Source organism: Vidua macroura, chromosome 17 (assembly GCF_024509145.1).
Source record: "Vidua macroura isolate BioBank_ID:100142 chromosome 17, ASM2450914v1, whole genome shotgun sequence".
NCBI classification, from domain to species: Eukaryota; Metazoa; Chordata; class Aves; order Passeriformes; family Viduidae; genus Vidua; species Vidua macroura.
The window spans coordinates 12876728-12904491 of NC_071587.1; the positions used below are offsets into that span (position 1 = coordinate 12876728).

Consider the following 27764-nt stretch of genomic DNA (forward strand, 5'->3'; position numbering starts at 1 on the left):
TTTAGTATTTGAGCAAATCTGAAGAAAAAAGGAGTCACTATTATGGCTCAGTGGGCAGGAAAACCTGGGACCAACAGCTTGGACTCTGCCTGATTTATCACTAACAAAGAGAAGTAAACAGAATATTGTGTTTCTCTGTGTATTTTTAGCAAAGTATTAACTAAATCAAAAGCATTAAATTAATTCCCTTTAGGATTTATAACTGCTGGAAGTAGAAGAAAAGTGCAGTCTTATAAAACACCAATGGGATTTTAACATGCATTGTCAAACAGAATTAAACTGCAAATAAAAGCCCTACTATGGGACACCTTTAGTGCAGAAACTTCATTTTCTGTAAGCAACAAATAATAAAGAACATAATGAAAAGAATACAGAACAAGGAGAACAAAGCTGATTTCTAGCCATGCATACAAAATGTGCCTGAATGCTTCCTGAAAGCTCCAGCAAACCTCAAACTGTTTGATGTGCTCACATCTCTGGAAAACAAAAAATTCTTACCACCATATAAATTCTGCAGCAAACCAATTTTTAATTATACCTATCAAAATAATAATAAAATCCCAGCAGTTTCATTCAAGTTGTTTGAATCATGGAGACCACCTGTGAAAATATCAACACAGCATTTGAGTCTGCAGGTAGCTACTGCCAATTATAAATGGGGACACTTTTAAAATGATATTACAAGGATAATTAATCATTTTCACACACAAAGGTAACAAGCTAACATCATGCAGTGGTTTTAAAAAGCCTCCTACTTTCTGCATTTCTATTCTGGTTAGTTTGTGCCAAGATTAGAAAAGCAGATTTCATTTTTAAAAGAGGGAGAGTGGAAAGTGAAAAACTTCCAGCCTTCCCTCTGGTCATCCCATGTGGGTATTATGGGATTCAAACATTAACAAGGGAATATTCTGCTGTTAGAAACAGGCTCCAACAATATGGACAGGGATGTTGCACAAACATTTTCATGGCTGTGCTCTCATGTAATCTGTCAAAAGGTAAATTACTTGAAAATACCTGCAGAACCTTTTAGAAATATGTAATGCTACTGAGGGCCCAGTTAGCTTGACAAAAAAAAGGCATTATTTCTATTTTTGCTGTCAGAAAGTTACAGAGGGTTTGACTTCTGTAGTAATACACTGAAAACTGTAATTACACAATTATTTTGTGGCACAGATCAACAGAGGAGGAGAGCAGGAACTTCTCCTCTCCTCCTCCTCCAGAGGACACTACGACTGAGCACAGCATCCAAATGGGAGGAAAAAAGGAGAATTTTTGTGCAAAAATTCCAACATTTCAGAATGAAATCTGCTGCTACAACACAGATTTTGCTGGTCTGCTTCTTATTGAACAGAAGCTGCAGCTGACAGAGGCTCTCCAGCTATGAACAGGTTTACAACCAACTCACAGAGGAGTTCCAGCCAGGAGCAGATCAGCACAAAAGCTCTGCAGCAGAGCTGGACAGAGGGAGCCACGGGGGAGGAAAGGAGCCATGGATGCTCCTGATGCTTTCAGAAATAGTAAGCTGTGTGAGTAACCCAGTTGGAACACTCCTCCTTGGAACGTTTTGCTGAGCTGTGAGTTGTAAAAATAGATTTGTAAGCCTCAGACTTGTCCTCGCTGTCTGCAATGGATCTCTTGGTGGTGGTGGAAGGAGCTTTATTGACTTTTCCTGGGACTGATGGGTTTCCATTCTCTGAGGGGAAAAAGGAAGAGAATGAAGCATGACAGCTTACAATGGATAAAGGTAATTAAATAAAGATGAAGAACAGTGTTTGAAAATTAAAATGCATGCATTCTTCTCATAAATATCTCCCATAAGTGGATGCAACAGCTTTTAGAAATCACACTCAAAATACATTTAGAAATCTTGAGAGAGGAATTCTGCAAATCTCTTGCACTGCAATTCAGCACTGACAACATTTACTCCTCCAAGTGAAAAATGGCTGAGCTCTTTAGCAACGTGGAAGCCCCCAGCAGCCTGCAGTATTGTTTGGAAATCAGCTCCCAAATGCCAAAAACTGAACTTGTGCCACACCTTTCCTCAGGGAATCCCTCTGTCCCCTTTATTCTTTGCAAAGTTATGACCAACAACAATGGTCTGCATCATTTTATGTCTGTAGTGGGGAAATGCCCATCCTCTGTTTCTGATACCACTTTTCTCAGTGTATTTTATCCACTGCTACATAAAATTCCCTTTTCTTTTTTACTATTTCATCTCTAAAGTTGCAGGATGGTGTTTGAAAAAGCCAAGTCTCTGGTGCAGAGAAATGAATGCAGAAACTCAACATCCTGAGTCAAACTCAGGCACAGGGGCTCCCAAGAATTGTGTGTGCAACCCCAAATCCTCACAGAATTGTGTGTGCAACCCCAAATCCCCACAGAATTGGGTGTGAAACCCCAAATCCCCACAGAATTGGGTGTGCAACCCCATATCCCCACAGAACTGTGTGTGAAACCCCAAATCCTCACAGAACTGGGTGTGAAACCCCAAATCCCCACAGAATTGGGTGTGCAACCCCAAATCCTCACAGAATTGGGTGTGCAACCCCATATCCCCACAGAACTGTGTGTGAAACCCCAAATCCTCACAGAACTGGGTGTGAAACCCCAAATCCCCACAGAATTGGGTGTGCAACCTCAAATCCTCACAGAATTGGGTGTGCAACCCCAAATCCTCACAGAATTGTGTGTGCAACCCCAAATCCTCACAGAATTGTGTGTGCAACCCCAAATCCCCACAGAACTGGGTGTGCAACCCCAAATCCCCACAGAATTGTGTGTGCAACCCCAAATCTTCACAGAACTGTGTGTGAAACCCCAAATCCCCACAGAATTGGGTGTGCAACCCCAAATCCTCACAGAATTGGGTGTGCAACCCCAAATCCTCACAGAACTGGGTGTGCAATCCGAAATCCTCATGAATTTTGTGTGCAACCCCAACAGAAACAAAAGGCATTTTTTTTTTTTTACTCCCTCAGAAAATAAAAACCTCATTAATATTATTAGAATTACGAGGTCGCTCAACATCCAGGAGCAATTCTCATCATCTGGGATGAAATATTTTTAAAATTCTCTCCTGTATAAAAGCAGACAGTAGAGGGCAGGTCAGGCATTGCTGATGCAATTTCAGCTTCTCCCAGTTTATCTACAGATCATCATTCTCAGATTCTTCAAATTATTCTGATACAGGGTTTAATTCTTCCCACAGAAACTTCAGACTGACCTTAAAAATGTACCCATTCTGTTTGAAAATATCAGTCTGGGGACATTAAACAGCAGAATAAATATGAAATAAAGAGAAGGCACCATTCTTTGGATTTAAGGGCTGCCAAGTTTACTCAAAGCTTCAAGGCTGCTGTAGGTTCATCAGCTCATCCTAAAGTTCTATTCCAGTGTTCCCAAGGACACACAGGAAATCAGCAGGTAAAACAGAGGATTAAAAGTTAAATAATCAGGGGTTTTTAACAAAATTCATCCAAATAAAATGCCATAACATAGTTTTTGATCAACTGTACATCAAGAAACTGTAAATTCTCCTCCACTACATCACAGCCAGGAAAACAGACACACCAAACCCAGGAGTGTGTAAATAAGAATCTCTAATCTCATTAAGTCAGGTTCCCAACTTAAAGCAATATTAGAATGACATAAACAAGCAAATCTGGTCCCATTTTCACATCAGGATTAACTACCAACCTGAACTTTTGGTGAAGATAATCTGCCTGTTTTCCCCAGAGCTGGAATTGACACAATCCTTTCCACTCTTAGCTTTTGAAGGACCTGGAGTATCTAAACAAGTAAATAAATTAAAAAAAAAAAAAAAAAAAAAAACAAACAAAACAGAAAAATGAAATCCTGACAGCTTCAAGGCTCAGAAGGTGACCCAGAATTTGGAGCTGTCTTACCTGCAGAGGGTTCCTGCTGAGAAGCTGCTGCTGCTGTCTTGCCTTTCTTTGATTTCTGAAACAACACAAGCAGAAATCCATAACAGACTGAAAGGAGATAAAACTCCCAACTCGTATTTGGTAGACACACAATTGAATTCAGTACATCTTTATTTCTTACCCATTAGAACGCTTACTTCCACATTTTTTGTATTATTTCTACATGGAAAAAATAATAATCTTGAGAACCGAGCAGTTACATTAAAGAAAAGAGTGCAGGACAAAATTGGATTTGTCTGGATTTAATATTTTGGTTTGCATACTTTGGAAGGGGGGGTGTTATTCTTATTAACTGATAATCTGAGCCCACCCAGCAGGACAGTAAATTGCACAACACTAATAAGATACAATTGATTGTAATAAATAAAGATGTTTTTCAATAAAAATGTCAGAAGAATCTGGAATCTTGTATCCACTAAATTTTGTTTTAGTCCATCAAAAAAAAAAAATCCCTCCTGGCTACCTGTCAATAACTGGCCCCTCTGCTGCAGGATTGCTTGGGAAGAAAAGATGCAAATAGTTAATCTAACTTTTTAAAAAGCATCTGTGCAGCAGATTTTCCAAATTAATTTATGTTTGTACAGATTAAGAAACAGAAAAAACAAGAAGACTCCCATTACTGGCTTTGATTACATAAAAAGAAAGATGTATTAGAACAGCCATTAGCATTATTCTCACCAGATACATTCTGAATTGTGAACAAGTTCTAAGCCAGCTGCACAAACTCAAAGAAAATAAATATATTTAATTCTGTTCTAAAGCTCAGGAGGACCCCTGGTGTGAAGCAAAGGGAAAAAAGCCACAGCAAACGTTGCTGCAAAGCTGACCCAGGAGGGGGTGGCAGAGGATCAGGGCCCTGCCTGCACAGCTGGCTCTGCTGGAGTCAGATCCACGGAAGGGTTTGGGTGGGAAGGACCTTAAAGCTCATCCCATGCAGCCCTGCCATGGGCAGGGACACCTTCCACAGACCAGGTCCTGTCCATTCTGCCCTTCAGGCACCTGGAAAACCCCAGTGCAGGGGATTCCCACCTTTTGCTACAGGTGGATTTCCAAAGAAAAGTTATTTCCCAGATGTTTGTAACTCTATGGATGCATAAATTCCCTACACAGAATATAGATTGGAGAGAGATTTCAGTATGGGCACAGTGACACCTGAGCTTGAATCATTTTTTATTTCAGTATGGGCACAGTGACACCTGAGCTTGAATCACTTTATTTCAGTATGGGCACAGTGGCACCTGAGCTTGAATCATTTTTTATTTCTGTATGGGCACAGTGACACCTGAGCTTGAATAATTTTTTTTATTTCAGTATGGGCACAGTGGCACCTGAGCTTGAATATTTTTTTTTATTTCTGTATGGGCACAGTGACACCTGAGCTTGAATCATTTTTTATTCTGGTCCCAGCTGCATCTTCCTGATGTTTTGTCTTGTGGTGATAAAGAAAAGGAGTTTGTGCTTTGTGTCCCAAACACAGCAGGTGGAGGGAGGGAGGGAGGGGAGGAAGGGATGGGAGGGAAGAGAGGGAGGGAGGAGGAGGAGATCTGGACAGCAGGTCCAGGAAAGTGGGAACTCTGCTGCCACTGGGGCTGGGGCTCCCAGGCCTCAGATGTGCAGGACAGCAGAGGCTGGTTCCAGCTGCAGGGAGCAGCTGGGGCACCAAGGTCACCACCTGAGGCTGAGAGATTTGCAAATCCTGTCCTGTCATTCTCCACTAACCAAACAAATCCCATTTGCATCTTCCCCCAGGGCACACAGAGCCCCAGGACCAGGGCACGGTGTCCTTTTGTGCTGTCACCCAAAACACCACAACTGCCCTGCACACTCAGCTACCTTGCTGTGCAGAAACTGTGGGCAGCATCACCTTCCAGATTATTCAAAATTATTTGCTCTAAAGCTACAGGTGGTTTGTTAGGGCCCTGTTTCTAAAGAAAACCAATGCAACCAACCACTTACTCATCTGCTGAGATCTGCTACAGTCCAGCAACAAATTATAAGCTTATTTTTTTCCCCAAACTTCTAACTACCAAGTACTGAGGGAAAAAAAAAAAAGGAAAAAACCCTCTGAACAGACACCATGAGATTATCACTCTTATGCCAGAAGCTATCAGATATGAGATGCAGAGACTATGAAAAACAGGAAACAGAACAGCAGGATTTTTATGGAAAAGCATCCTTTTGATGTATTGCCCAGGCCCAGTGATGCTGCACTGGCACAGATGAATAAAGCCCCTGTGATGAGAAGGAATCATATGCTCCCCAGCAAGTAAACAAGCATTTGTTTTAAAACAAACCAGGGAAATATTTGCATGGCAAAATCAAGGGATGAAAGCTCCATCTCAAGTCTCAGAGGCTGAAAGCATCAGATTTATGATTTATGTTCCTGAGATCCAGCTAAGTCTGAGCACCCTGGCCTGAGTCAACACTAAAGTTTTGCTTGCCTCGGCATCCTCCAGGGAGTTCAGGGCAAAACAGCAGTGCTGGCAAAATTCCCAAATGCAGAAGTGTCATTTGACAGCTCAGCAGCACAGAACAACTCCCAGCTCCCAGGGCAGAGCTGCAAGGATTTCATTTCCACTGCATTTCACCTGGGCAGGTATAAAAATGCAAAGGCCTCAACAGCATGGTGGGATTTAGGGGAGCAGTGATTGCTGAGGACTGTGAGAACCACAAAACATGATGAACTTTCACACTCTTACAGCACCAGCCCAGGAATGCACAGATCCCAACATCCTGTTTCTGACAGAGGCCAATAAAAGATCTTATTTTATAAGGTATTTTTTAATCTTATTTTATAAGATCAAAAAACTGATGCCGTCATCAGGAACTGCCACAAGAAACACAGGGATGATGTAGCTCATTACTAGAATGAATTCATTTCAATAAAACCCTGAAATATTGCTGCAAGAGTCTATTTTGAGTGCACAAGGTCAGGAGAAAGTTTAGAATGTACAACTTCAAGATGCTATTGGCCAAATACACACAAAACCCCCATTGCTTTCCAAAGTAGTGAGTAAATACAACACAGCTCATGGAGAAAATTCTTCCATCTTTATAAAGATCAGCAAATCTAAGAGCAGATTCATTGCAGACAAGAATTCTTCCAGTTTTATAATAATGTATAAAAATCTTACCTTTTCTAATTTACTTTTAAGCCTTCTTTCCTCCATCCTTTTCTTCAGAATTTCCACATCTTCTTTATTACCATTAAGGACAATCACATCTTCCTCTTGAAAGGGAATGCCACACTTCATGAAAGAAAAGACAAAATTGCATATTTATTTTTCTGTTTCCTATAAACAACACTCTGAACTAATTCTTTTTTTTCATTTGTGTATTTTCTGTTCATGGGTTCCTTGTTTTACAAGGCACAGATGTACTTAAAAGTATTCCTAACTAGAATCTATTTAATTTACTGAACCCTAGAGCTAAAACCCAAAAGAACTTTCTGATTTTTAGTTATGAGTGCATCTGATTAATACCTTGATGCCATTCTCCTCTAGAATTTGTCTTTCACCTTAGTGAGATAAGAAACAACAACTGATGGGAGCAAAGGTGTTATTCCTCTGCATGTGGAACAGACAGCAAATTTTTCTCTTCAGCTGGTAGACAGGAAAACATGAAGGGTTTTTTGGGTAGGGTTTTTTGTTTGTTTGTTTGTTTTTGTTTTTTTAATTTTACTGTGGGAATAAAAATGAGTCATAAAAGCAAAATAGTTCATTACCCTTGCCTTGCTGCCTCACTGGATTGTATCACAGAGACCATACCCTTATCTGATTTATCAAACACTCCCAAGTTTCCAGCTACTTTCAGAAATTAATCTGGATAATGGCTGTAATGTGCTCTGTGTACCTCCACATTTGCTTCATGGTTGAAGGCACAGATGTTTTCCTGTGCACATTTGCAATCATTTGATGTACCAGCCCATTGACCATGATGTTTTCTTGTCCAAGATCTCAATTTCCTTTTTTTTTTGTTTTGTTTGTTTTTGCTGTTGTTTGGGAGGGGGGTTTGTTTTTGTTTTGGTTTTTTGTTGTTGTTGGTTGGTTTCTGGAGTTTTTTGGGTTATTTTGTTAAATGCAGAAGCTTCCTATTAATCTGCAAGATTAATTTATAATCCTGCCTCTGCCATTACTGTTCTTTTTCTAAACGAAGGTTTAGAAAGGTTACTCCTGTATTTGCAGTAGGAATTAAACAAATGAAAGGACATCTAGGCAGGACTTTGCTCAAGTGCACAGCTTCAAAAATGAACCTGAGATTGAGAGGAGAAACAGGGGTTAGAGAGAGGCACAGGACATCAGGCAGGAAGAGGATAAGTCACACACAAGAAATGGGGGAGAAACCCACATTTTTCCATTTCTATTCAATGAGGAATAGCTCCAAAATCAAGAATTTCAGTCTTCATTCTGAGGCAGGAGCTGGCAGCTGACTTGATTCTAAAGCAGCCCCACAAGTTCATTTCTAGAAGCCCCACAATTTCTTTTCTAGGGTGGTTCCTAAAACAGCATTTTTCAAACATATTTTGTCAGCAGACTCTAATTTCATTAAATGTTGCATTTTGAAAGAGCAAGTAAATCCAGGTTCCCATCTGGAAAACACAGGCAGAATTGTCCAAAACTGAAAAGTATTTACAAGAAACAAGGAAATTATGACAGTGTTCTTTCCATTCCCTGAAAAAAAAATTTTGCCATGACAACATTGGATTATGTCAGAGACCATACCCTTCCAAACATCTTAATGAGACAAAATGTAGAAAGAAGTTTCAGTTCTGCAAATTCAGATGTTTCTTACTTCAGATTAATTAAGGTCTTGGGGCAGATGTTTGGTTTATGATATCACAGGGTCTCCTCTGCTGTACTTTGTTTATCCTGGGCCTTTAAATAGAGATGAAGGTACTTGCTGTAGTTCTTAGCACTTTGAATAGAGGACATTCCTAAATGACATAGTTCTTATCATTCTTAAAGTAAAAAATACAGGATTTTTAAAGTAGTAATGAACTCTTAATTTGACTTTCAAATTGTAGAGCTTACAGTTTCAGCTGCCTAAGACAAAAGTTGTACATTATTTCTACACTGACACATTTATTTTATTTTTTATAGCATCTAAAATGTAGTTCTGTGCCTGATTACTCCAGTCTTAATGTAATACAAATAAACAACAAGCAAATATGCTTTCATGTCTAAATATTTAGACCAGTGTTACAGTCTGATGTCTTCAGAGAAACCTAAAGCTCTTTCCCACATTTTAACAGTGAATTCCTGCAGTTCTCCTGAACATGACCATTGCTAGGAAATGCACAATTCCCACCAGGATATGGGACATGGATGGCCACAACCTGTGTGTCCCTCTTCAAACAGGGACATTTAGGAGGAGGATTGATCATTCATGGAGCATCTCACTGTTCATCTCCCAGCCACACAAGCTCACGTATTAAAGATTATTCTTGCTTGCCACAGTTAACTAAAACTTGTTTTAAGAGAGAGAATTTTCCAGAGGTTTAGCCATTAAAAGTTCAGGAGTGTAAGATTTGCTGAACATGTTTTTTTTTACATTGTCACCCAAGCCAGACATGCAATAGGTCAGAGAGTAAAGGGCAATTTGGGAGCAGTGGAAATTTCCCACCTAGTGATTCACAAAATGTGAACTTCACTCAGAAGCTACAGCATCTACTTCAAAACCAGTTCATGAAAAAGCCTCAATTTACAGAGTTTCTCTTAAAATCAGTGATAATTTTGTACCTGTCATACCTGCAGCTGTGCCTTAACTTACTCTGAGGTTTTCTCTCCCTTTATTTCTGACCAATGTGGTATTTTAATCAGGATCTTTCCTCCCAATCCCAGCACATTTAAGCTCAACTTTCCACTCCTTAAAGAACCTTTAAAAGGCTGTAACAGCAAACACTGGGTGTGTGAAGGAGGACTCAAAGCAATCTGCTCCACAGCAGGTACACCTTTCTGGCACCAGAGAACACGTGGGGGTTAACACCTCCTTGTGCATTTCTACCTGTGGTTCATTTCATACAGACTTTTATAATTCTACAATTCTGGCATCTGCCCTTGTTTGTTTGCTTATCTGTAAGTTGGAGTTTTAAGGGCTGGGGTCTTACAGAACTTGTGGTTTCTTTATCTCAGGGTTACAAACATGGCACGTGGCTCTACCACACACATTCACACACACCTCCCTTTACTGCTACAAGACTTACATTCTGTTTATAGCTGTGATTCATAATTATTATGTCCTTCTGTTTCCTATCCATTACCAGTCTGTTTTTCTAGCCTTTTGTGTCAGCTCTTCTTATTTCCCTGGCCCAGCAGGGCTGGACCTTTGCTTACAGAAGTGTTCAGACACAGCAGTCACACTTAAACTTCTTCCTTATCTCCTTACCCATCAGGGCCAGACCCTATTTTGCAGAAGTACCAGCAGTTCTGTCCAAACCCCTCCTTTCTTATCTCCTCGGCACACTCAGGGCTTGATCTCTGTTTTGCAGGGGTGGTATCATTTACAAGAGGCACTCACGTTTAATTCTTTCACTTATGCCTTAATTCTAACTTCTGCTAAGCTGCTTATCCCAAGGGAGGGCTGCGTTTCAAGGAGATCTTTCATTTATTCTCTTCTCAGCTCCCAGCCACTGGAAACCCCCGGCAGCAGCCAACTCCCCGCTGGAATTCCCGGCTGCCAACTGGAAAGTTTCGGCAGGCGAACGGTTAAGGGCAGGAGGAGGAGGAGGAGGAGGAGGAAGAGGAGGAGGCAGGTTCGCAGTGCTCCAGCCGCAGCTCGGGGGCTCAGGTGAGATCTCGGGGGCTCAGCGCTGTTCCTGCTCCTCGGCAGCATCGCGGGGCCATCCAGGCGCAGCGCTGCCCGCGCCGCCGCGGGCGGGCTTTGCGCAGGGCAGCGCTGGAGGCGCGGAGCGTTCCCGCGGGATAGAGCCGGGATGCAAACATTCCCGTTTAATGGTTAACTCGGGACAGGCGACACCGCCTCCTGCTGAAGGACAGCGAGCCCCTGCATTCGTCTTTATTATGCTGCCGTCTCCTGGCTGGCTCTGGACGAGGTAAGGCTGCATCACTCCCATCGCAGCATGCAGTTTCTTGCTTTTTTTCCTTACGTAAAGTGGTAATTTTACTTAGAAAACACGCAAATCTGCAGTCAGGTTAATATTTTTTCCCCCTTCTTTACATTGTGCACAGAAGGATGGAGGTCGTTACTACTAATTGTATTATAAAAAAATCACAGTATTTATGCAACTTATTTTTTTTTTTTTTTGCAGCTCTGTAACTTAAGGGTTTTAAATAGCTTTCATTGTATTTGTTTTAAATTACTATGAGGTCAAATATACAAGGAAAAAAAAACGTAACAGGAAAAGAGGAAAAATAGCAAAGATGAACACTAGAACTTCAGAAATTTGCTGTATATGTATCAGTAAGTTCTAACGCAGTGTTTTTAAATAATTATTTAAATAACTGGTTTTGATGGAGAAATGTTTTTACTCAATGCATCTCAAAATCCAGAAGCAGACTCCACATTCTGCCCCCCCTTTTAAACAAAAAACAAAGCAATGGGAAAAGCATTTAAAAGAACTCATTTTAACATTTTTTTAAGGATTGAATTAGTCTTCCCTTGTTTATAAAATGTCTACATTAATGCATGCGTAAATACCTTTCAAACAAAAAGAAATCAGCTATAAAAAAGTTGAAATAAGTATTTAATGCTTTTCCAGCATTTTATTAGAAGACGAAGCATTCCCAAGTCATTTGTCTCACTAAATTACGAGGTCATACGAAGCAGACTTGATCTAAACTTTAATATTAGGCAAAAGCAAAGAGCACAGAGGAAACCGAATGGTTCGAGGTGCAGTGATGCAGTCCTAAATGCAATGGCAGGAGAAACAGCAAAAAGCAAAAGGAGTTGTTACTACAAAGCGCACAGTACGTGCTAATGGGGTCTCAATGAGCTGAGCTGACATTTCACAGGCTTTTTCCAGGCATCATCATAATTCCCATTTCCTCTAGAGTTTACTTTGTTAATTGAGAAGGAGCATCTTAGGCTTACAACAATTTTCTGTTATGCAATATCCTTAAAAGCATCCACAAAGGTGCTTGAAAATCCCTGCTTTTTTTTTTTTCTTTTTTTTTCCTTTTTTTTTTCCTTTTTTTTCCCCCCAAGAATGTCACACACTACTCGCAGGAGTTTTAAAAATTCATACAACTTCATCCTCCAGATTTAGAAAACCTGTGCATAATGTAAGAAATGCTGCTGAGTTTTAGAGACATTCTGCTAACAGAAAATACCTGTCATGGCACTCTTACATAATAAGACTCAAGGGCAAGATAGTCCCAGACATTATGGACAGCGGACATTCCCGACGGGATCTCTTGCTCCTCAAGGGCAGCAGGAAATTTGGGATAATAATCCTGCTAAACAACAAATTTCAAATCCAGTGGCACTGACAGCTGCAATTCCAGCTCTAAATCTGGTACCAAAAAGCTTTCATTCCATAAAATCCTGAAAGATGTCAAATTCTGCTCTTGCAGTTCCCCATAAACATGTTAACACTGGAGAGGAATCGCTGCCTCTTACCTGATTATGGGGTGTTTGTGTACTTTTATGCTGCCATAAAAATACAGTTTCTAGATGTCACACAGTCCAGTAGGAAAAAATCCATGGCAAGCACTTAACAGCCTGAAACAGCCCCAGAAGCTATTACTTGAAGGGTAATAAAAATTCAGATGTATGAAACAAGCAGCTTACAGCTTGGCTCCCTAGAACTACACTTTGCAACCTGTCCAAAATGTATTTAAGGACAAAAAACTCGCCAAGTACCCTCATTCTGGATAGGTTCAGAGAATATTCCAAGTTGGAAGGGACCCACAAGGATCACTGAGTTCAGCCCCCAAGTAAATGATCTGTACAGGGACTGAACCCACAGTCTTGCTGTTAAGATGTTTTATATTTAATCAGGTATAAAATCCTAAATATTTTTGCAGCTGCCTGCTGATTTTAGTGTAATTCTTATATTCAGAATGAACCTTCCCTGTGACATCCCAGAGATCTCACCACATTCACTAATTCAGAGGAATCTCAATGTTCCTCCTGCCAATTATTCCCTCAGAATAAAGAGTTTGTCCAAGTCCAGCTCTGTTAGAACCCCAGTTGCTAAGAATTTTAACCCTTCTGTACTATCAGACACTTACCCCAAGAGAACACTACATTTAACCTGAAGCCATAAAGAAAGCTTCCAAAATGAAATAATAGAACTAAGATTCCAAGTGTGTAGTTTGAATAGAAGTGTGTAATATCACATAGTAGAAAACTTAAAATTTAAAGTTTTAGCATATAGTAATATATATTAAGGCAAAATAGAAGTTTTAGAGCAGAAGCTGGTCCTTCTTCTTTACCTTTTTCTCCATAAGTTTAGGTAGTATTGTGTAATTAGGGTAATTGGTGTTTCCCCAATTCCAGCCCCTGGGCATGTACATCATGGTCCTCACAGAAACCCCTCTGGGCTCTGGCACAGGATGGATTTAATTTCATTTTTAACGCAGAAATCCTGCTTTTCACCTTGCAGTGGCATCCCTGCTCTCCTGCTTTCTGCACAGCACCCAAAGGTTGACACGGATCTGATCTGCTGCAGCTTTTTGCTCAGATGGATGCAACGCTCCCATCAAGGTTGTTTACCCAGTGAATGCATCCCTGAGGAGCTCGAAGGCAGAAACATTCTCCTGGGAGCTGATTTCCTCCTGTTTTTCCTTGAGCTGCCTAAAGAACATCCCAGGAAAATGGACGAGCCCTCCACCTAACACCCAGCTCTGCTTTCTGGAATGCTCAGGGAAGGAGGCACCATTCCAGCATGAAATCCAGTGCATACCAGTAAGGAGCAAAAGATAAATACATTCTTTCCCAACAGCCTAATAAGATCTTAAAAATGTGGGAATATGGAGGATCCCTTCCCTCGGTTCAATTTGTGCTCTTAATGCTTTTTGAATTTTATGTCTCGTTGCTGCTTTAACTGCAATGCCCTCTTCATTTTAAGCTTTTAAGGGAGATACTGATTTTTTAATTAAAAAAAAAAGTATTTTCCATTTCTTTCTAATGAAAACCTCAAGCCTTCTAACCACAGCAGCATTCTTCTAATGAAACTATCTTTATAAAAATCTATTTTTCTCTCTTCCTGTGTAAAGCTAAATACTTCATGATTTGGACAGCTGCAAAATGTAAACTATTTCAAGGTGAAATGCAAATTTTCTTTTAAAAAAATCATTGAATGAAAGAAGAGGAAATTAGTTACCTTTAAATAAAACAAAAATATTTTAAAAATCAAATTGGCAGTTGATGGACCTTCTCCTTGGTATTTTTCCTCTAGGAATTTTGATACCAAGTGCTTCAAGGATAAAGACTTCATGTAATTGCTGTGGGATTCAGGACTGCTGCACTCTCATTCTTCTGACTGTTCAACAAGGCAAAGGTAAGGAAAAAAACCACAATGAAGAAACTCCTGTGCTGATACTGCTCTCAATTGGTTACCTCAGAATGCCAATCCTGGCAGTTGTGTCCTTATCTCAAGGTATGCACAAATACCAAAAGTAAGAAATGAGTGTTGTCCCCCAAAGCTCAGATCCAGAGATGTCAGAGGGGAAAAAAAAAAATCTCCGAGTCAGAAACATTAGCTGACTTTATAAGGATAAAACCCAGTGTATTTTGTGGATTACGTTTGAGCCTCTTCCTTCTGTTTATTTAATAAATTTTCTGTTGATTTAATTTACTGAATTCTGATCCTCTGGCAGAACTTCAAGTTTCCCAGGCCTTGAGGAAATCTCAGCAGCAGCTGCTCCTGAGCACTCAGAGCTCACTTCTTCCCTGGGCTCACCTCTGAGCACAGGAATCTCCCGCCTGAGGCCCCCTTGCTCAAGCAGTGAAGAATTCAAAGCCATTTTGGGTCCTTTTGTATCATTTTGAGATCATTTTGTCCTGGAAAGACAAAGTTCCTGCCTCGTGGCTCTGCATTCCCAGGGCTGAGTGCACTCAGTGTGGGCACACAGTTCCTCCTGGTACTAATCCCAGCATTTATAAATGCAGGACGAACATGGCATCTAGTAAAAAAAAGAAACAGGTTCTTTCCCTCTATCTCACTTTTCCTTTCAGATGATCTGAATGTTTAACTGGAGTATGATAAGAAGACAGGATCTGGAAGTAAAAGATGATCCCACTTCATGCAAAGAAATCGAGAGTTTTAGTGTGTGTTGCTGTCTGTATGTTCATCTACACCTTCATTTACCTGAAGGTTCCACTTTATGACGAGTCAAATGACCAAAAGTTCCGTGTCAGAAGAGCAGAGTGTGGTTTTTACCCAGATGAACTTTGCTCAGCTCTTTTTGTGGGGAAACCTGCAGCCTTCAAAATTGGAAACTTATGTCAGAAGTCCTACCAGGCCAAAGCACTCAGCTGCATTCAGACTTCCTGCAGCTGCTCCACAGTCCTGAAGACTCTGCATTTTATCACAAGCCCACTGTCAGAGGAAGAAGGAAATTTCTCCTTGGCCTACATTATTACAATTCACAAGGAGCTGGAAATGTTTGTGAGGCTGCTAAGAGCTATTTACATGCCTCAGAATATTTACTGCATCCACATTGATGAAAAGTCACCCAGAGAGTATAAAACTGCTGTACAGAACATAGTTAACTGCTTCGAAAATATTTTTATTTCCTCAAAAAGAGAATATGTTGTTTATGCAGGGTTTTCAAGATTACAAGCTGATATTAATTGCATGAGAGACCTCGTTAACTCCAAAGTTCAGTGGAATTATGTTATTAATCTGTGTGGTCAAGATTTCCCCCTGAAAACAAATAGAGAAATCATACAGTACATAAAAAGTAAGTGGAATGGTAAAAATATCACTCCTGGGATAGTGCAGCCCCTGCATGTGAAGCACAGGACAGAGGTCAGCTACAGGGAGTATGTGCATTCTGGAGTGCCATACGTGTACCCAGCAAAGGTCAGGAAAGCTCAGCCCCCACACAACCTGACAATCTATTTTGGCAGTGCCTATTACATCCTCACCAAGGACTTTGTGGAGTTCACACTGAGCGACGCCCGGGCTAAAGCTCTGCTGGAGTGGTCCAGGGACACCTACAGCCCTGATGAGCACTACTGGGTCACCCTCAATCGTTTACCTGGTAAGTTTGGCATTTCTGCCACAGGTAACCCCAGCTGGGCAGGGCCTCAGGCAGGGAGAGGCTGTGAGCTCGGAGCTGAACAGCTCTGAGTTGCAGAAATAGTCATGTCTTCAGCTTTGCTGCTGCCCTTTTGAAAAGCCTCATCTGGAGGCTGAGAAACAAAGCTTGATTGCAGGAAATTGCTACTTCAGTGCAGACCAGGAGTTGGAAAAATTCTGGTTAAAAAATTTTTTGCTGCATGAAAGTTTTTGCTCTCAAGAAATTAAAAAAAAAACAAACAATGATACTCTAATGATATCTGTTCTTACGGCATAAATATCTACAAATAAATACTTAATGTGACTGCAGTTAAGAAGTGTCCAGCAGTGAAAATTTTCCCTGTAATAAGTAGAAAAGAATCTTATCAGAGCCTTTTGTTTTTAAAGATGCTCCAGGGGCTACACCCAATGCAGGCTGGCAAGGAGACCTAAGAGCCATTAAATGGAAAGATCAAGAAGGGATCTCCCACAAAGGATGCAAAGGTAACGTGAATTTTGATCATGAACTTAAATTTGATTCACTGGTGAGCATCAATTGGTGATTACATATTATTTAAACCAGCTATTAAATGTGCCTCTGTGGTCATATATAATTTATTTTGGAGGTATTAAATAAAACAAGGCACCCTATAAATTACTGCATTATATCCAATTAAAGAGATTTTGAGATGTATGCTATATTAATATATTAATTACATATTTTATATATTTTGAGATGAGCACAGTATCCATACATTGACAAACCTTCTTTCAGCCCCTAATTACCAATACACTAATTTATCTGATCAGTTCAGTGGAGGGGCTTTACCTGACAAGGATATTTGTCAGGAACTTTCATCAACATTGGCTTAAATCCCTTCAATTTGAACAACAATAAAAAAAGAATAGGAAAGCATGCAGAAATAATTAAAATCCCTAAGTGTGCAAGCTGAGCCCGGGTGTGATTGAGCAGGGAATCCCACTAGGAGCTCAGAACATCTGATGCCCAACTACAAGATTTTGTTAAGCAGAGCAACCCAGCAGGGAAGCAGCTGGAGGTAACAAACATCTATTTATGTAAAACATAAACCTTGTCTTTACAATATTGTGGCATCATCCTCCAGCTCGATTTCTGTGCAGAAACACAGAGGCGAAAAACCATTTTTAAAAAACGCTTCCGTTCATCTTCCCGCTGCTGCCACACCTCTCCAATTTATCTCTGCAGGTCATTACGTCAGAGACATCTGCATTTATGGCCTGGGGGATCTGCAGTGGATCATTGAGTCCCCTCATCTGTTTGCCAACAAGTTTGAGGCTGCCAGGAACCCCCTGGCGCTGGAGTGCCTGGAGCGGCGGCTGCGGCTCAAGGTGCTGCGCCAGGCTCAGGTGCCCATCGAGCAGCACTGGCGCCTGCAGGAGCACAGCCACTTCAACATGCAGCTGGACGTGTGAGAGCAGCCCCCTCCCCAGCAAAATGTGCAGCATCTGGCAGGGAAAAAAAGGACATTTACAGCCACAGCTTCGCTCTGTGCATCGAGGGTAAAGGACAATCCTGCACTGCCTAAATAAACGGGTTCTATTTATTTTGGTAGCAATGAGTTCATTCCCAAAGAATGTCTGAAATCAAGGGGGGAAGTTCATAATCCAGTAAGTGACTTATTTACCTGGAAAGTCAATATTCCTCATGTTCACAGCCAAAGCATGAAAATAATAAAATGGAAGCAGTGACTGAACAAAGATTAAATATGGAGAAATAACGAATTAAAGTCATGGCCGCTGAATGTCTCATGAAATGTTTTGAGTAATGAAGTTGATGCTAAAATTTCAGAGCTTGTACATAATTGACAAGCAGTTTGTGACACAGCCCATGCCACTGGAGGGGTGTGGGGTTGTTTTTGTTTCCCATGGCCAGCCACATCCCTAATTTCATTTTGTAGCATGGCAACATCACTGCTGCCCTTCCCAGGCTTTGCTCCTAATAACAGAAGGATCCTGCAACACATGTTTATCTCCAAGTCTCTGTTCTGAGTCTCTGCAGGAGTTTAGGGCAAGGAGACAGGGGAAATTTGAGGCCAGGGATTACAGTAAAACTGAGCAAAAAGCCATTTTTCAAACATTTTTCCATCCCCAGTGTACCTGACTGAGAGAAGCAAAGAGCCTGCAGCAAGTGCAGTGACACCTGGACAACTCACTTGATTAAAAACTGCAAATTACAAATACAAATTAAATAAAAAGAAATTTTAAAAGGAGCAATTTCAATGCAATCTTCAATATGCACCCAGAACATCCCTGAGTTCTTACAAGAAAACTGGCTACAGAATGAGCCTATTCCCAAAAAAATCAAATGACCCAACAGCAGGACATGAAAGTTTCTTGTTACAAACTCATTCCCAGGTTGCTGGAACTTTACTCCTCATTTTCCCACAAAAGTTTATTGGGAACATCATTTCTTGCAAATGAACTTTAACCTAAAGAAAGGCCATCTGGTCCCTATTTATTTACAAACTCAACCCAAAGGCCTGTGCTTGGTTGCCTGGATAATCCAGGACTTACTCTGTGGCTAAATACTGCTGGAGATACTTTTTTTTTTTTTTTTTTTAATGCAAGGAAATAAAGCTAAAAAAGAAAAGGAAAATAAAAGCCAGGCATATGTTCATGCTGAGCTTGTTGAGAGTCTCTCTCCAAACCATTACTGAAGCTAATGGGTCTCTGGCATGTGTTAATCATAGCAATATTCATAATTAATTTCTCTCCAGTCCACTGTAGGGCACTGCCAGGATTTATCCACTCCATGATGTCTTTTAAAACAGGAATGGAAGGTTCCTTATTGCCATCATTGCAGCCAGTCCAGTCTCCAGCTTTCACCCCTGGCACCACCACAGAGAACAACTGTACATCATTTCCAAATTGAATTAAAATTAAAAATTCAATAGCCAGGCACTGCATATCACGGGCTCCTTTTGCAGAAATTGAACCAGGCAAAAAACCTGCACAAAAAGGTCTCTGAAAATACAATTTTGGTATGACTTGACCCATGTCAGCCCAGGAATTGCAGCGTATCTTTGCAGCATGACCTTCTTTGCTTAAAGGATTTTGTATTTGAAACAAAATTTTAGGAAAAATATCCTTAAACCATTCTCAAGTAATAAGAAATAGTATTCAACTCATTACTGTGATGACCATGACAACATCACCTCCTTGAAACACACATGAAAAGCCTTCATGAATTCTGTGTTCTTATGTTAAGAGTTGATCAATCACAACTTTCAGACCTCAGCAAATATTTGTTAACTGGGTGCCCTAAGAGCAGAAATTGCCAAAGTGACCCTGGTTCCAGGAACCACTGCTGCACACCCAGCTCTGGATCTGACAGCCACGGGCAGAAATTCTGTTTCAGAAAGCTTCATATCTAAATTAAACCTGGGGTTAAGTGTTTGAAATGGCACAGAGCTGAATAGATAGGGCACTATTTCAAGTCTGTGTTTAGCTGACTCTGAAAACAAGTCCAAAATAAACTCTGAAGTGATCCAAGAAAGTACATTTTAAATGCAATCTTGTCCTTAACTTTCTAAGTGACCCCCAGAAGGACTTCCAGCACCAATCCCATAACCTCTATCCTGTCCCCACAGGACTTCTAGCATATTTTACATCCATAGGAACTTCTTAGAGAGTCAGCTTCCAAATTAAAGCATAATTTCTGTCAAATAGCAGACTTCCAATCAGCAGGCACCAAAAACTGCTCATGCAAGAACCTGCAAGCCAGTTGGAATAAAAATTCCAAAATATTTGGGCACTCCAAAATCCACAGACCTACACAGATCACCACAGACTTGCTATCTCCAACATCCCAGCAGATACACAAAGAGGGAGCAGAGACAGTCTTGCTTGTTCCTTTAATTTTATGCTGGTGGAGAATTAAACACCCTGCTCCAAATGCAAGGTTTAAACTGGCAGATTCCATCACAAATAATTCTTCCTGAGGAACAGGAGGCAGCAGAAATCCCAACCTGCAGAGCTGTTGCAAGATATTCCACATCTGGAAGCAAAGTTATTTCTCTTCTTGCTGACTGAAAAGTGACTAAGTCACATTTTAGCATGTGACAGTGTTGAGAGTTTAAATTTTTCCTTCTTACTGATCAAAAGCTCAAAATTATGGCTCAAATCAAATCCACTTCTGTGTAAAAATGTATTACAAGATGTATTTGCACTACTAAGTTGTTCTGTTTCAGACAAAAGCCCTTTTCCAACTATTTTAAGTCTAAGTAGAAGCCACAAAATTCCTCTCCAGCACTTCATCGACCAAGTCTGCTCTCCAACTTAAACCAGCACTAAAAAACTCTCACTGCTCTTTCCACAAATCTTTGAAAGCCAAGAAGTTTTATATTTTGGCAAGACAGTTCAGAGCATTACCCTGCAGGCAGTGAGAGACAATCTCTCTTTCTCTCAACACTGCTCCAGTGTCTGACTAGTCTTCTGACTTAAAATTCTCACATTTGAATGTTATTTTTTAAGGTGAACCCTTCAAAATGCTACTTAAGATGTGAAGAACAGCTTATTTTCAAGGTAAAGAATGGCCTCACACATTAATTACACTTGACCCCACCCATGACAGTTTCCTCTCCCATTGCTGTGCCTTTCCCCAGTACCAATCCAGTCTAACTGTTCCAGTAAAGCAGATAAATACATGTATTTTACACTGTCAGCCCTTCACGTGAAGTTTTTTTGAGGCAAAAGAAAGAGGACTCTAAGGGAAAGCTTGGCTCCTCCTCCCTAGACCCCTTCAATTCCAGGACTATGGCAAGTGCTGGCAAGGGAAACCAAGGAATGCTCAATCCTCCATCTCCCTGAATCCCACAAAACCAGACACACCTGCACATGCATCCTGGTTTTTCTGAACACTTATCTGGTCACCTGCACACCACTGGCCAAATGGATTTCTCTGTTTCTTGTGTGAGCTGCTACAGCAAAAACTGAGCTCAGAACCGAGCAGTGAGAGGTCTGGAACCCCCTGGGGAATATTTTCAGTGCATCATTACAGCATCTCTTCCCAAAGTCCTGGGGAAATCACTGCAGGTGGCAGGGAGCAGAGTGGGGAAGCTCTGGGGGCTCACAGCCAGGAAAGAGCTCTTGGAGAGTTTGGGGAGCTCTCCTGAATCCCACACGTGTGGGGGATGGAATGGCCCAGAGCTCCAGCACTGACACTTCTCCACTTTCTGCAAACCTCTGGCATGATGTTTGTGATGAGAATCTGTGAAAACACAGATTCTGCTGAACTCTCCTCACATCCCTCTCCAAAGTCACACAGCACACACAGGTGGGATGGCACAGGCCAAACACAGAAGGTGGCAAAGCCAGGACAAAGAAAATGCTGTGGCTCACGTGGGGCTCACAGACAGATTCTGCCTCAAAATCACTGTAATTCCTAAAATGCAAAAATTAGCACCAGCAGAAACACGTATGAGACAGCCCACAACATCAAACATTCTCTACTTCAATTTGTTTTGCATTAACATAATCTGGAGAGGATTCTATTCATCAATAAAGGATTCCAATCTGAGCATACACAACGCACAATACTTCATTTTTCCTTCTTCATTAGCTCCTTTTCCATGTGCCATTGCTGCAGAAATGCAGAATGTGCTGCTAATTAAACAAACTGTGAGACACCACAAAGCACAGCAACCACTTCCCTCTGCTCCTGTTCAGAAGAGTTCTACTCCCCTTCTTGATTCTGAAGGAGAACAGCATCAGAATACACCCAAAAATCTGGCAAATCACTCTTTGACCCTACTCAGTGTGTTCTCTCAGCTGCAAAATCCAGTCATGAGAGGATGAGAGACTAAATATTACATGCATTTTTACATTCATATTACATGCAATTATTTCTAGAAGAATCTTTCTGAATATTGTGAAGAATTTCCAGCTGCATGCTAAATGCTCATTACTGAAAAAAAAAAAAAAAAGCCAGGGAAAAGTATGTGAGATTCATTTGGTTTTTATACAATTATCAGACTGGCCAAACCATGGATAAAACATCTCATTCCTGCATTTTATGCTCTGGTTACACCCATCCATCAACAAAAATTTAGATGCAAACAAAAAAACCTCATTAAAAATAAATGAGTATCTGCCAGGAGGAAACAAAGCCATTAGGACAGACCAAAATGAGCACTGAAAGCAGCAATGTGAGATTAAACCTTACAATATTCTACAATTTACCAAGACAAAAGTGTTTCCTTCCCAGGTCTTGTTTAATATAAATATACTCCATGTTTTATACAATATCAGGGTGTTCACAGAAATTAAATAACTGCCCAAGTGAGGCAACTCTCACCACAAATCTTGCTGATAATGAAAGTAGTGATAGAAAGAAAAGGGTATTTGCTCATTTTATCATTGTCCTTAGCTACAAAAAAAAACTGTACAATGAGATCAAGCTATGTGAAATTAGGTCAGTATTTTCTACAGTAATTTTTAGAACTGCTGAGACTTCTACAAAGTTGGCCCCACCCAAAAATTAAAAAAAGCAACACCCAATGTCCTTCAAAAATACAAAATATGACCTGATAATACAACCAGTTTAACCAGAGAACAGACACTGATGAAACACGAGCCATGTGCATTCAGGAAGAAAAAATTACTAATCAACAAAACCCCCAAAACCAAACCAATCACCCTTTTAAAAACTGAAATTAGTACCAAATATTGGGGAAAAAAAAGTAGTTACTGCAAAATCAAACTCGGAGAACAAAAATACTCATTTTTATAATTATTTTGAATCAGTTTTTAATTAAAAAGGCAGTGAAAAAATACTTGAGGCCATCCTAGAACAGAACTTTCACAAGTTCCATTTCAATTTACATACTCTAAAAACTCTTCTTTTTAGAGCAGTGAATGCAATTGGATAAACACATACATGGCCCAACTGCTTCTACAGCTGGCAAAACTCACCTTGTGACAAACTTCTGCTTTAATTTCCTTGAGAGCACGCTCAGAGAACACACAGCCACAGTTTCTCAGGAAGCAAAACCTTCAAAGAAAAGACAACACACAAGAATTTTAAGAGAACTAAGAGAGATCTGTGCAGTGCTGGCAGGTCACAGCCCACCTTCTTTACAGGTTTTTGCACCTAATCAAACTATCAGCATAGTGAAGTGGGTAATTAATTTATTATTGGTTTGCACAATGTAAAAAATGAATGAAAAATATTGGCTACATTAAACCACAATAGGCATGTTGATTTTTTTATCTTGAGTATCTCCTGGCTAATCCCTCTCTGGAGGAAGAAATTCTTTGGAACCATTAAGCTGTGAACTCCTCCTCTTCTCATCCCTCAGGTGACAAAGAAGTTGCTCAAACCAAGCTGTGAGGAAATCCCCTGCCCCAGAGCAATAAAATACAGATACACTGCAGGGCTGGAATAGAGAATCCATCTCCAGCCTGATCCTAACACAGGCAGAGACAGAATGTGAGGAAAGGCTGGCACAGCTGGGGTTGCTCACCTGGACAGGAGAAGCTTTGGGGTGAGCTCAGTGTGGCCTTGCAGGGCCTGAAGGAGCTGCAGGAAAGGTGGAGAGAGACTTTGGACAGGGATAGAGGGACAGGACACAGGGAATGGCTTCAAACTGCCAGAGGGCAGGGCTGGATGGGATACTGGGAAGGAACTCCTGGCTGTGAGGGTGGGGATGCCCTGGCACAGGTGCCCAGAGCTGTGGCTGCCCCTGGATCCCTGGCAGTGCCCAAGGCCAGGCTGGACAGGACAGTGGAAGGTGTCCCTGCCCATGGATGGGGTGGCACTGGAGGAGCTTTAAGGACCTTCCCAACCCAAACCAATCCATGATTCCAACTGCTTGATGTGACTCCAAGGGAGGTCACATCTCATCTCCTGTGCTTCAGCCCCCAAACAACCTTTAGGCACATTTTCTCTGCCAACACTGCCCCTACTCCTTCATTACACATCTCAATTTATTCAGGAAAAGGTTAACTCTTATCTTTCCTCTTGAATATACCACGAAAGGACACACAGAAGCCTCTTGAACTCTGAAAGTTCAAGCTTGAAAGCTGAAAGCCAGACAGATATCCCTCCCCAAGCCGTGGGTTAGCACATGATTTCCCTTTCCCAGGCAGGTTTCCCAGTTCAGCCCAGTTTGCAGGCGGAGCCCTGACCTGTGCCTGCCGTTCATCTCCAGCCCCACCACGGGGCAGATGAAGCGTGCAGCCTGCAGGTCATCGTACTTGTCCCCCTTGATGCTCTCTTTGTCCCCACACCAGGCTGGGTTATCCACCAGCTGCAGCTCTGTCACGTTCTGGAAAAGAAAAACACAAACCTGGCTCAGGAACAGCGTGGCCAGCAGGAGCAGGGAGCTCACTGTTCCCCTGGGCTGGGCACTGGGCAGGGCACACCTCGAGTGCTGTGCCCAGTTCTGGGTCCCCCAGTTTAGGAAGGACATGGAGGGGCTGGAGCGTGTCCAGAGGAGGCAGCGAGGCTGGAGAGGGGCTGGGAACACAAACCCTGTGAGGGACCCCTGGGGGTGCTCAGCTGGAGAAAAGGAGACTCAGGGTGACCTCAGCACTCTCTGCAGCTCCTGAGAGGTGGCTGTGCTCAGCTGGGCTTGGGCTCTGTCTGCAGGAACTGACAGAGCCAGAGCACACAGCCTCAGCTGCACCAAGGGAAATTCAGGTTGGGTATCAGGAAAAAGTTTTTTCCAGAAAGGGAGATCAAGCTGTGGAGTGGCTGCCCGGGGAGGTGGTGCATCCCCATCCCCGGTGTGTTTAACAGCCTGGGTGTGGCACTGGGCTGCACTCCATGCTCTGGAAGCTCTCCTCAGCTTGGTCACTCTGTGATTCTCTGAAACATTCAGCTTTTTTCCCCACGATTTCTGAGCCATGATAACAATCCTGAATATTTCTGCCACTGTGTTTTGTTATTTAAACACTTTAATCCATAGTGGGAGCACAAGCAAACGGGGATTTACAGCAAGACTGGTGAGTTTAACATTTGATTTTAACTTCTCACATGAAACACAACCTGTTTACCTTAATGCTCTTGATATGGGATGCAGATTCCATGGGGGTTTTATCAGGGGACTTGTCCAACAAATATTCAATGATGGCATCTTTGTTGTACAACCTGTAACATAAAAATTCCAGTGGTTATCTCGGGCTGCCGTCACGTTTTGTGTTTATAATTTTATATTTATAATTTTAAGAGATTTTATATTTCTATATTTAATTAATTTTAATATATATGTTACAATGGAAAATATTATATACTTAATATTTAATACAATACACACAATTTTATTTTAGTATATTTTAATAATTTTATATTATTTAATTTTGTATTTATAATTTAAATTTATTTTACATTTAAGTAATTTCAACATATTCATATAATATTATAATACATGCTGTAATTACTATATTAAATTTAATTTTAATATATTTTAATTAATTTTACATTATTTAATTTTGTATTTATAATTTAAATTTATATTTAATTAATTTCAACACATTAATATAATAACATATGCTGTAATTCCTAAATGAAATTTATTTTAATATACTTTAATTAATTTCATATGATTTAATTTTGTATTTATAATTTTATATTTAGAATTTTAATTGATTTAATATTTAATTTCAACATGTTAATATAATATTATAATATATGCTGTAATTCCTAAATTAAACTTAATTTTAATTAATTTCATATGATTTAATTTTGTATTTAGAATTTTATATTTAGAATTTTAATTGATTTTATATTTTTATATTGAATTAATTTCAATACATTTTCATTAATTTTATATTATCTAATTTTGTATTTATAATTTATATTTATGATTTCTTTCTTTTAACTCCTGAGGTGTCCAGGGAAGCATTCCCACCTGCCCAGCTCACAGGCCACGATGGGCCGGCGCAGCTTCTCCTGGCTCAGGGCACAGTAGAACCACCTGGCCACCAATTCAGCAACTTTGTCAACCTGGAGGGGGAAAAAAAAACACTCATTATTTAAAATATTTGTAAATTATTTAAGCATAAAATCAGCTCATACGTGAAGCATCCATCAAACCCCAGGTTTTTTACCAAACCTGCTCTGTGCTCTTGGAGTTAATTCATAAATTAACTTCAGCCAAAGATTTTGGCAAAATTCCTGATCAGCTCTGCAACCCTCCCTGGGCAGTTCCAGTTCCTGATCCCTTTCCATGGGGAAATTCCTGCTGCTGCCCACCCTGAGCTCCCCTGGCCCAGCCTGGGGCCGTTCCCTCTCCTCCTGTCCCTGTTCCCTGGAGCAGAGCCCGACCCCCCCGGCTGTCCCCTCCTGGCAGGGAATTCCAGAGAGGGAAAAGATCCCTCTGCATCCTCCTTTGCTCCAGGCTGAGCCCCTTCCCAGCCCCCTCAGGGATTCTCCAGCCCCTTCCCAGCTCCCTCAGGGATCCTCCAGCCCCTTCCCGGCTCCCTCAGGGATTCTCCAGCCCATTCCCGGCTCCCTCAGGGATTCTCCAGCCCCTTCCCAGCTCCCTCAGGAATTCTCCAGCCCCTTCCCAGCCCCCTCAGGAATTCTCCAGCCCCTTCCCAGCTCCCTCTGGGATCCTCCAGCCCCTTCCCAGCTCCCTCAGGAACTCTCCAGCCCCTTCCCAGCTTCCTCAGGGATTCTCCAGCCCCTTCCCAGCTCCCTCAGGGATTCTCCAGCCCCTTCCCAGCTCCCTCAGGAATTCTCCAGTCCCTGCAGGGCTCTCTGGCCATGAGCGCCCAGAACCGGACACGGCGTCCAGACCCGCCAGCAGTGCCAGCACAGGGGACAGCGGCTGTCGCTGCTGTCACACCATGGCTGGGACAGGCCGGGTGCCAGTGGCCTCCTGTCCCCCGGGCTCCTGTCCAGCCGCTGTCACCGCCAGCCCGGCCCCGTTCCCATCCCGGCCCATCTCCGTTCCCATCCCGGCCCCGTTCCCATCCCATCTCCGTTCCCGTTCCCATCCCGGCCCCGTCCCATCCCATCTCCGTTCCCATCCCGGCCCCGTTCCCGGCCCATCCCGTTCCCGGCCGCTCCTTCCGCAGCCCGGAGCGCTCCGGGGGCTGGTGTGACCCCAGTGCAGGACCCGGCCCTTGGCCTTGCTGAACTTCACGTCCAACGCCCTCCACAGGACACAGGGCCCGCCCTGAGCCGCCACCAGCGCCGCGCCACACACAGGGGCCCGCGGGCGGCCCGCGGCGCTGCCCCGACGCCAAGAGCGCCATGTCCGGCTCGCAGCACCGCGGGCCGGGCCGGGCCGGGCCCTCCCCGCAGCCCCCCAGCCATCACGGAGCCCCCCCCGGACCTTCTCGACTTTGCGGGGCCCCTTGACCAGCTCATGCCGCTTGGGGATGGTGCCGCCATCGCATCCCATGGCGCTTCCGGGTTCTCCTTCCGCACGCACTTCCGTGTACGCCGAGCCACTTCCGTCGCGCTCCACTGACGCTGTTGCTTAGCAACGATCACTTAGCGGCGATCGCTGTTGCGTAGCAACGGGGCGGCTGGGGGCGTGGTCACGACGCAGGGGCGGGGCGGGGCGGGCGAGCCCATCGCGCCGGGGCGCGAGGAACGTACCAAGTCAGCGCGGGGGGGGGGGGGGGGGGAGAGGGGGTGTTCC

General features: G+C 42.2%; 2 protein-coding genes across 5 annotated transcripts; one reads left to right on the forward strand and one right to left on the reverse strand.

The window, feature by feature from the left end:
• Positions 1 to 505: 505 nt before the first annotated feature.
• On the reverse strand, positions 506 to 27585 carry RTF2 (replication termination factor 2). Its single transcript, XM_053992783.1, has 9 exons — positions 27453 to 27585; positions 26022 to 26116; positions 25168 to 25261; positions 24298 to 24437; positions 23083 to 23161; positions 7079 to 7192; positions 3906 to 3960; positions 3697 to 3789; positions 506 to 1693 (listed from the first exon to the last, which is right to left on the reverse strand). The coding sequence occupies exons 1-9, from the start codon at positions 27519 to 27521 to the stop codon at positions 1509 to 1511; spliced, it is 924 nt and encodes a 307-aa protein (XP_053848758.1). The 5' UTR covers positions 27522 to 27585; the 3' UTR covers positions 506 to 1508.
• Positions 10462 to 17924, forward strand: LOC128815768 (beta-1,3-galactosyl-O-glycosyl-glycoprotein beta-1,6-N-acetylglucosaminyltransferase 7-like). Of its 4 annotated transcripts, XM_053992774.1 has the most exons (7): positions 10462 to 10730; positions 10913 to 10995; positions 13510 to 13811; positions 14305 to 14406; positions 15084 to 16114; positions 16540 to 16635; positions 17357 to 17924. In XM_053992774.1, the coding sequence occupies exons 5-7, from the start codon at positions 15139 to 15141 to the stop codon at positions 17581 to 17583; spliced, it is 1299 nt and encodes a 432-aa protein (XP_053848749.1). In that variant the 5' UTR covers positions 10462 to 10730; positions 10913 to 10995; positions 13510 to 13811; positions 14305 to 14406; positions 15084 to 15138; the 3' UTR covers positions 17584 to 17924. The 4 variants fall into 4 exon arrangements, with proteins under 4 accessions (XP_053848749.1, XP_053848750.1, XP_053848752.1 ...); XM_053992775.1 differs by lacking the exon at positions 10913 to 10995; XM_053992777.1 differs by lacking the exon at positions 10913 to 10995 and having other exon boundaries at positions 13576 to 13811.
• Positions 27586 to 27764: the final 179 nt, after the last annotated feature.

Coding starts and splice junctions, on each gene's coding strand:
- LOC128815768 (XM_053992774.1), top strand. CDS start 15,139: ATGATCCCACTTCATGCAAAGAAATCGAGAGTTTTAGTGTGTGTTGCT. Junction 16,115..16,539: donor CACCCTCAATCGTTTACCTG/GTAAGTTTGGCA, acceptor TTGTTTTTAAAG/ATGCTCCAGGGGCTACACCC. Junction 16,636..17,356: donor CTCCCACAAAGGATGCAAAG/GTAACGTGAATT, acceptor TTATCTCTGCAG/GTCATTACGTCAGAGACATC.
- RTF2 (XM_053992783.1), bottom strand. CDS start 27,521: ATGGGATGCGATGGCGGCACCATCCCCAAGCGGCATGAGCTGGTCAAG. Junction 23,162..24,297: donor GAGATGAACGGCAGGCACAG/GTCAGGGCTCCG, acceptor TTTTCTTTGAAG/GTTTTGCTTCCTGAGAAACT. Junction 7,193..23,082: donor AAGCAGAAGTTTGTCACAAG/GTGAGTTTTGCC, acceptor TCTTTCATGAAG/TGTGGCATTCCCTTTCAAGA.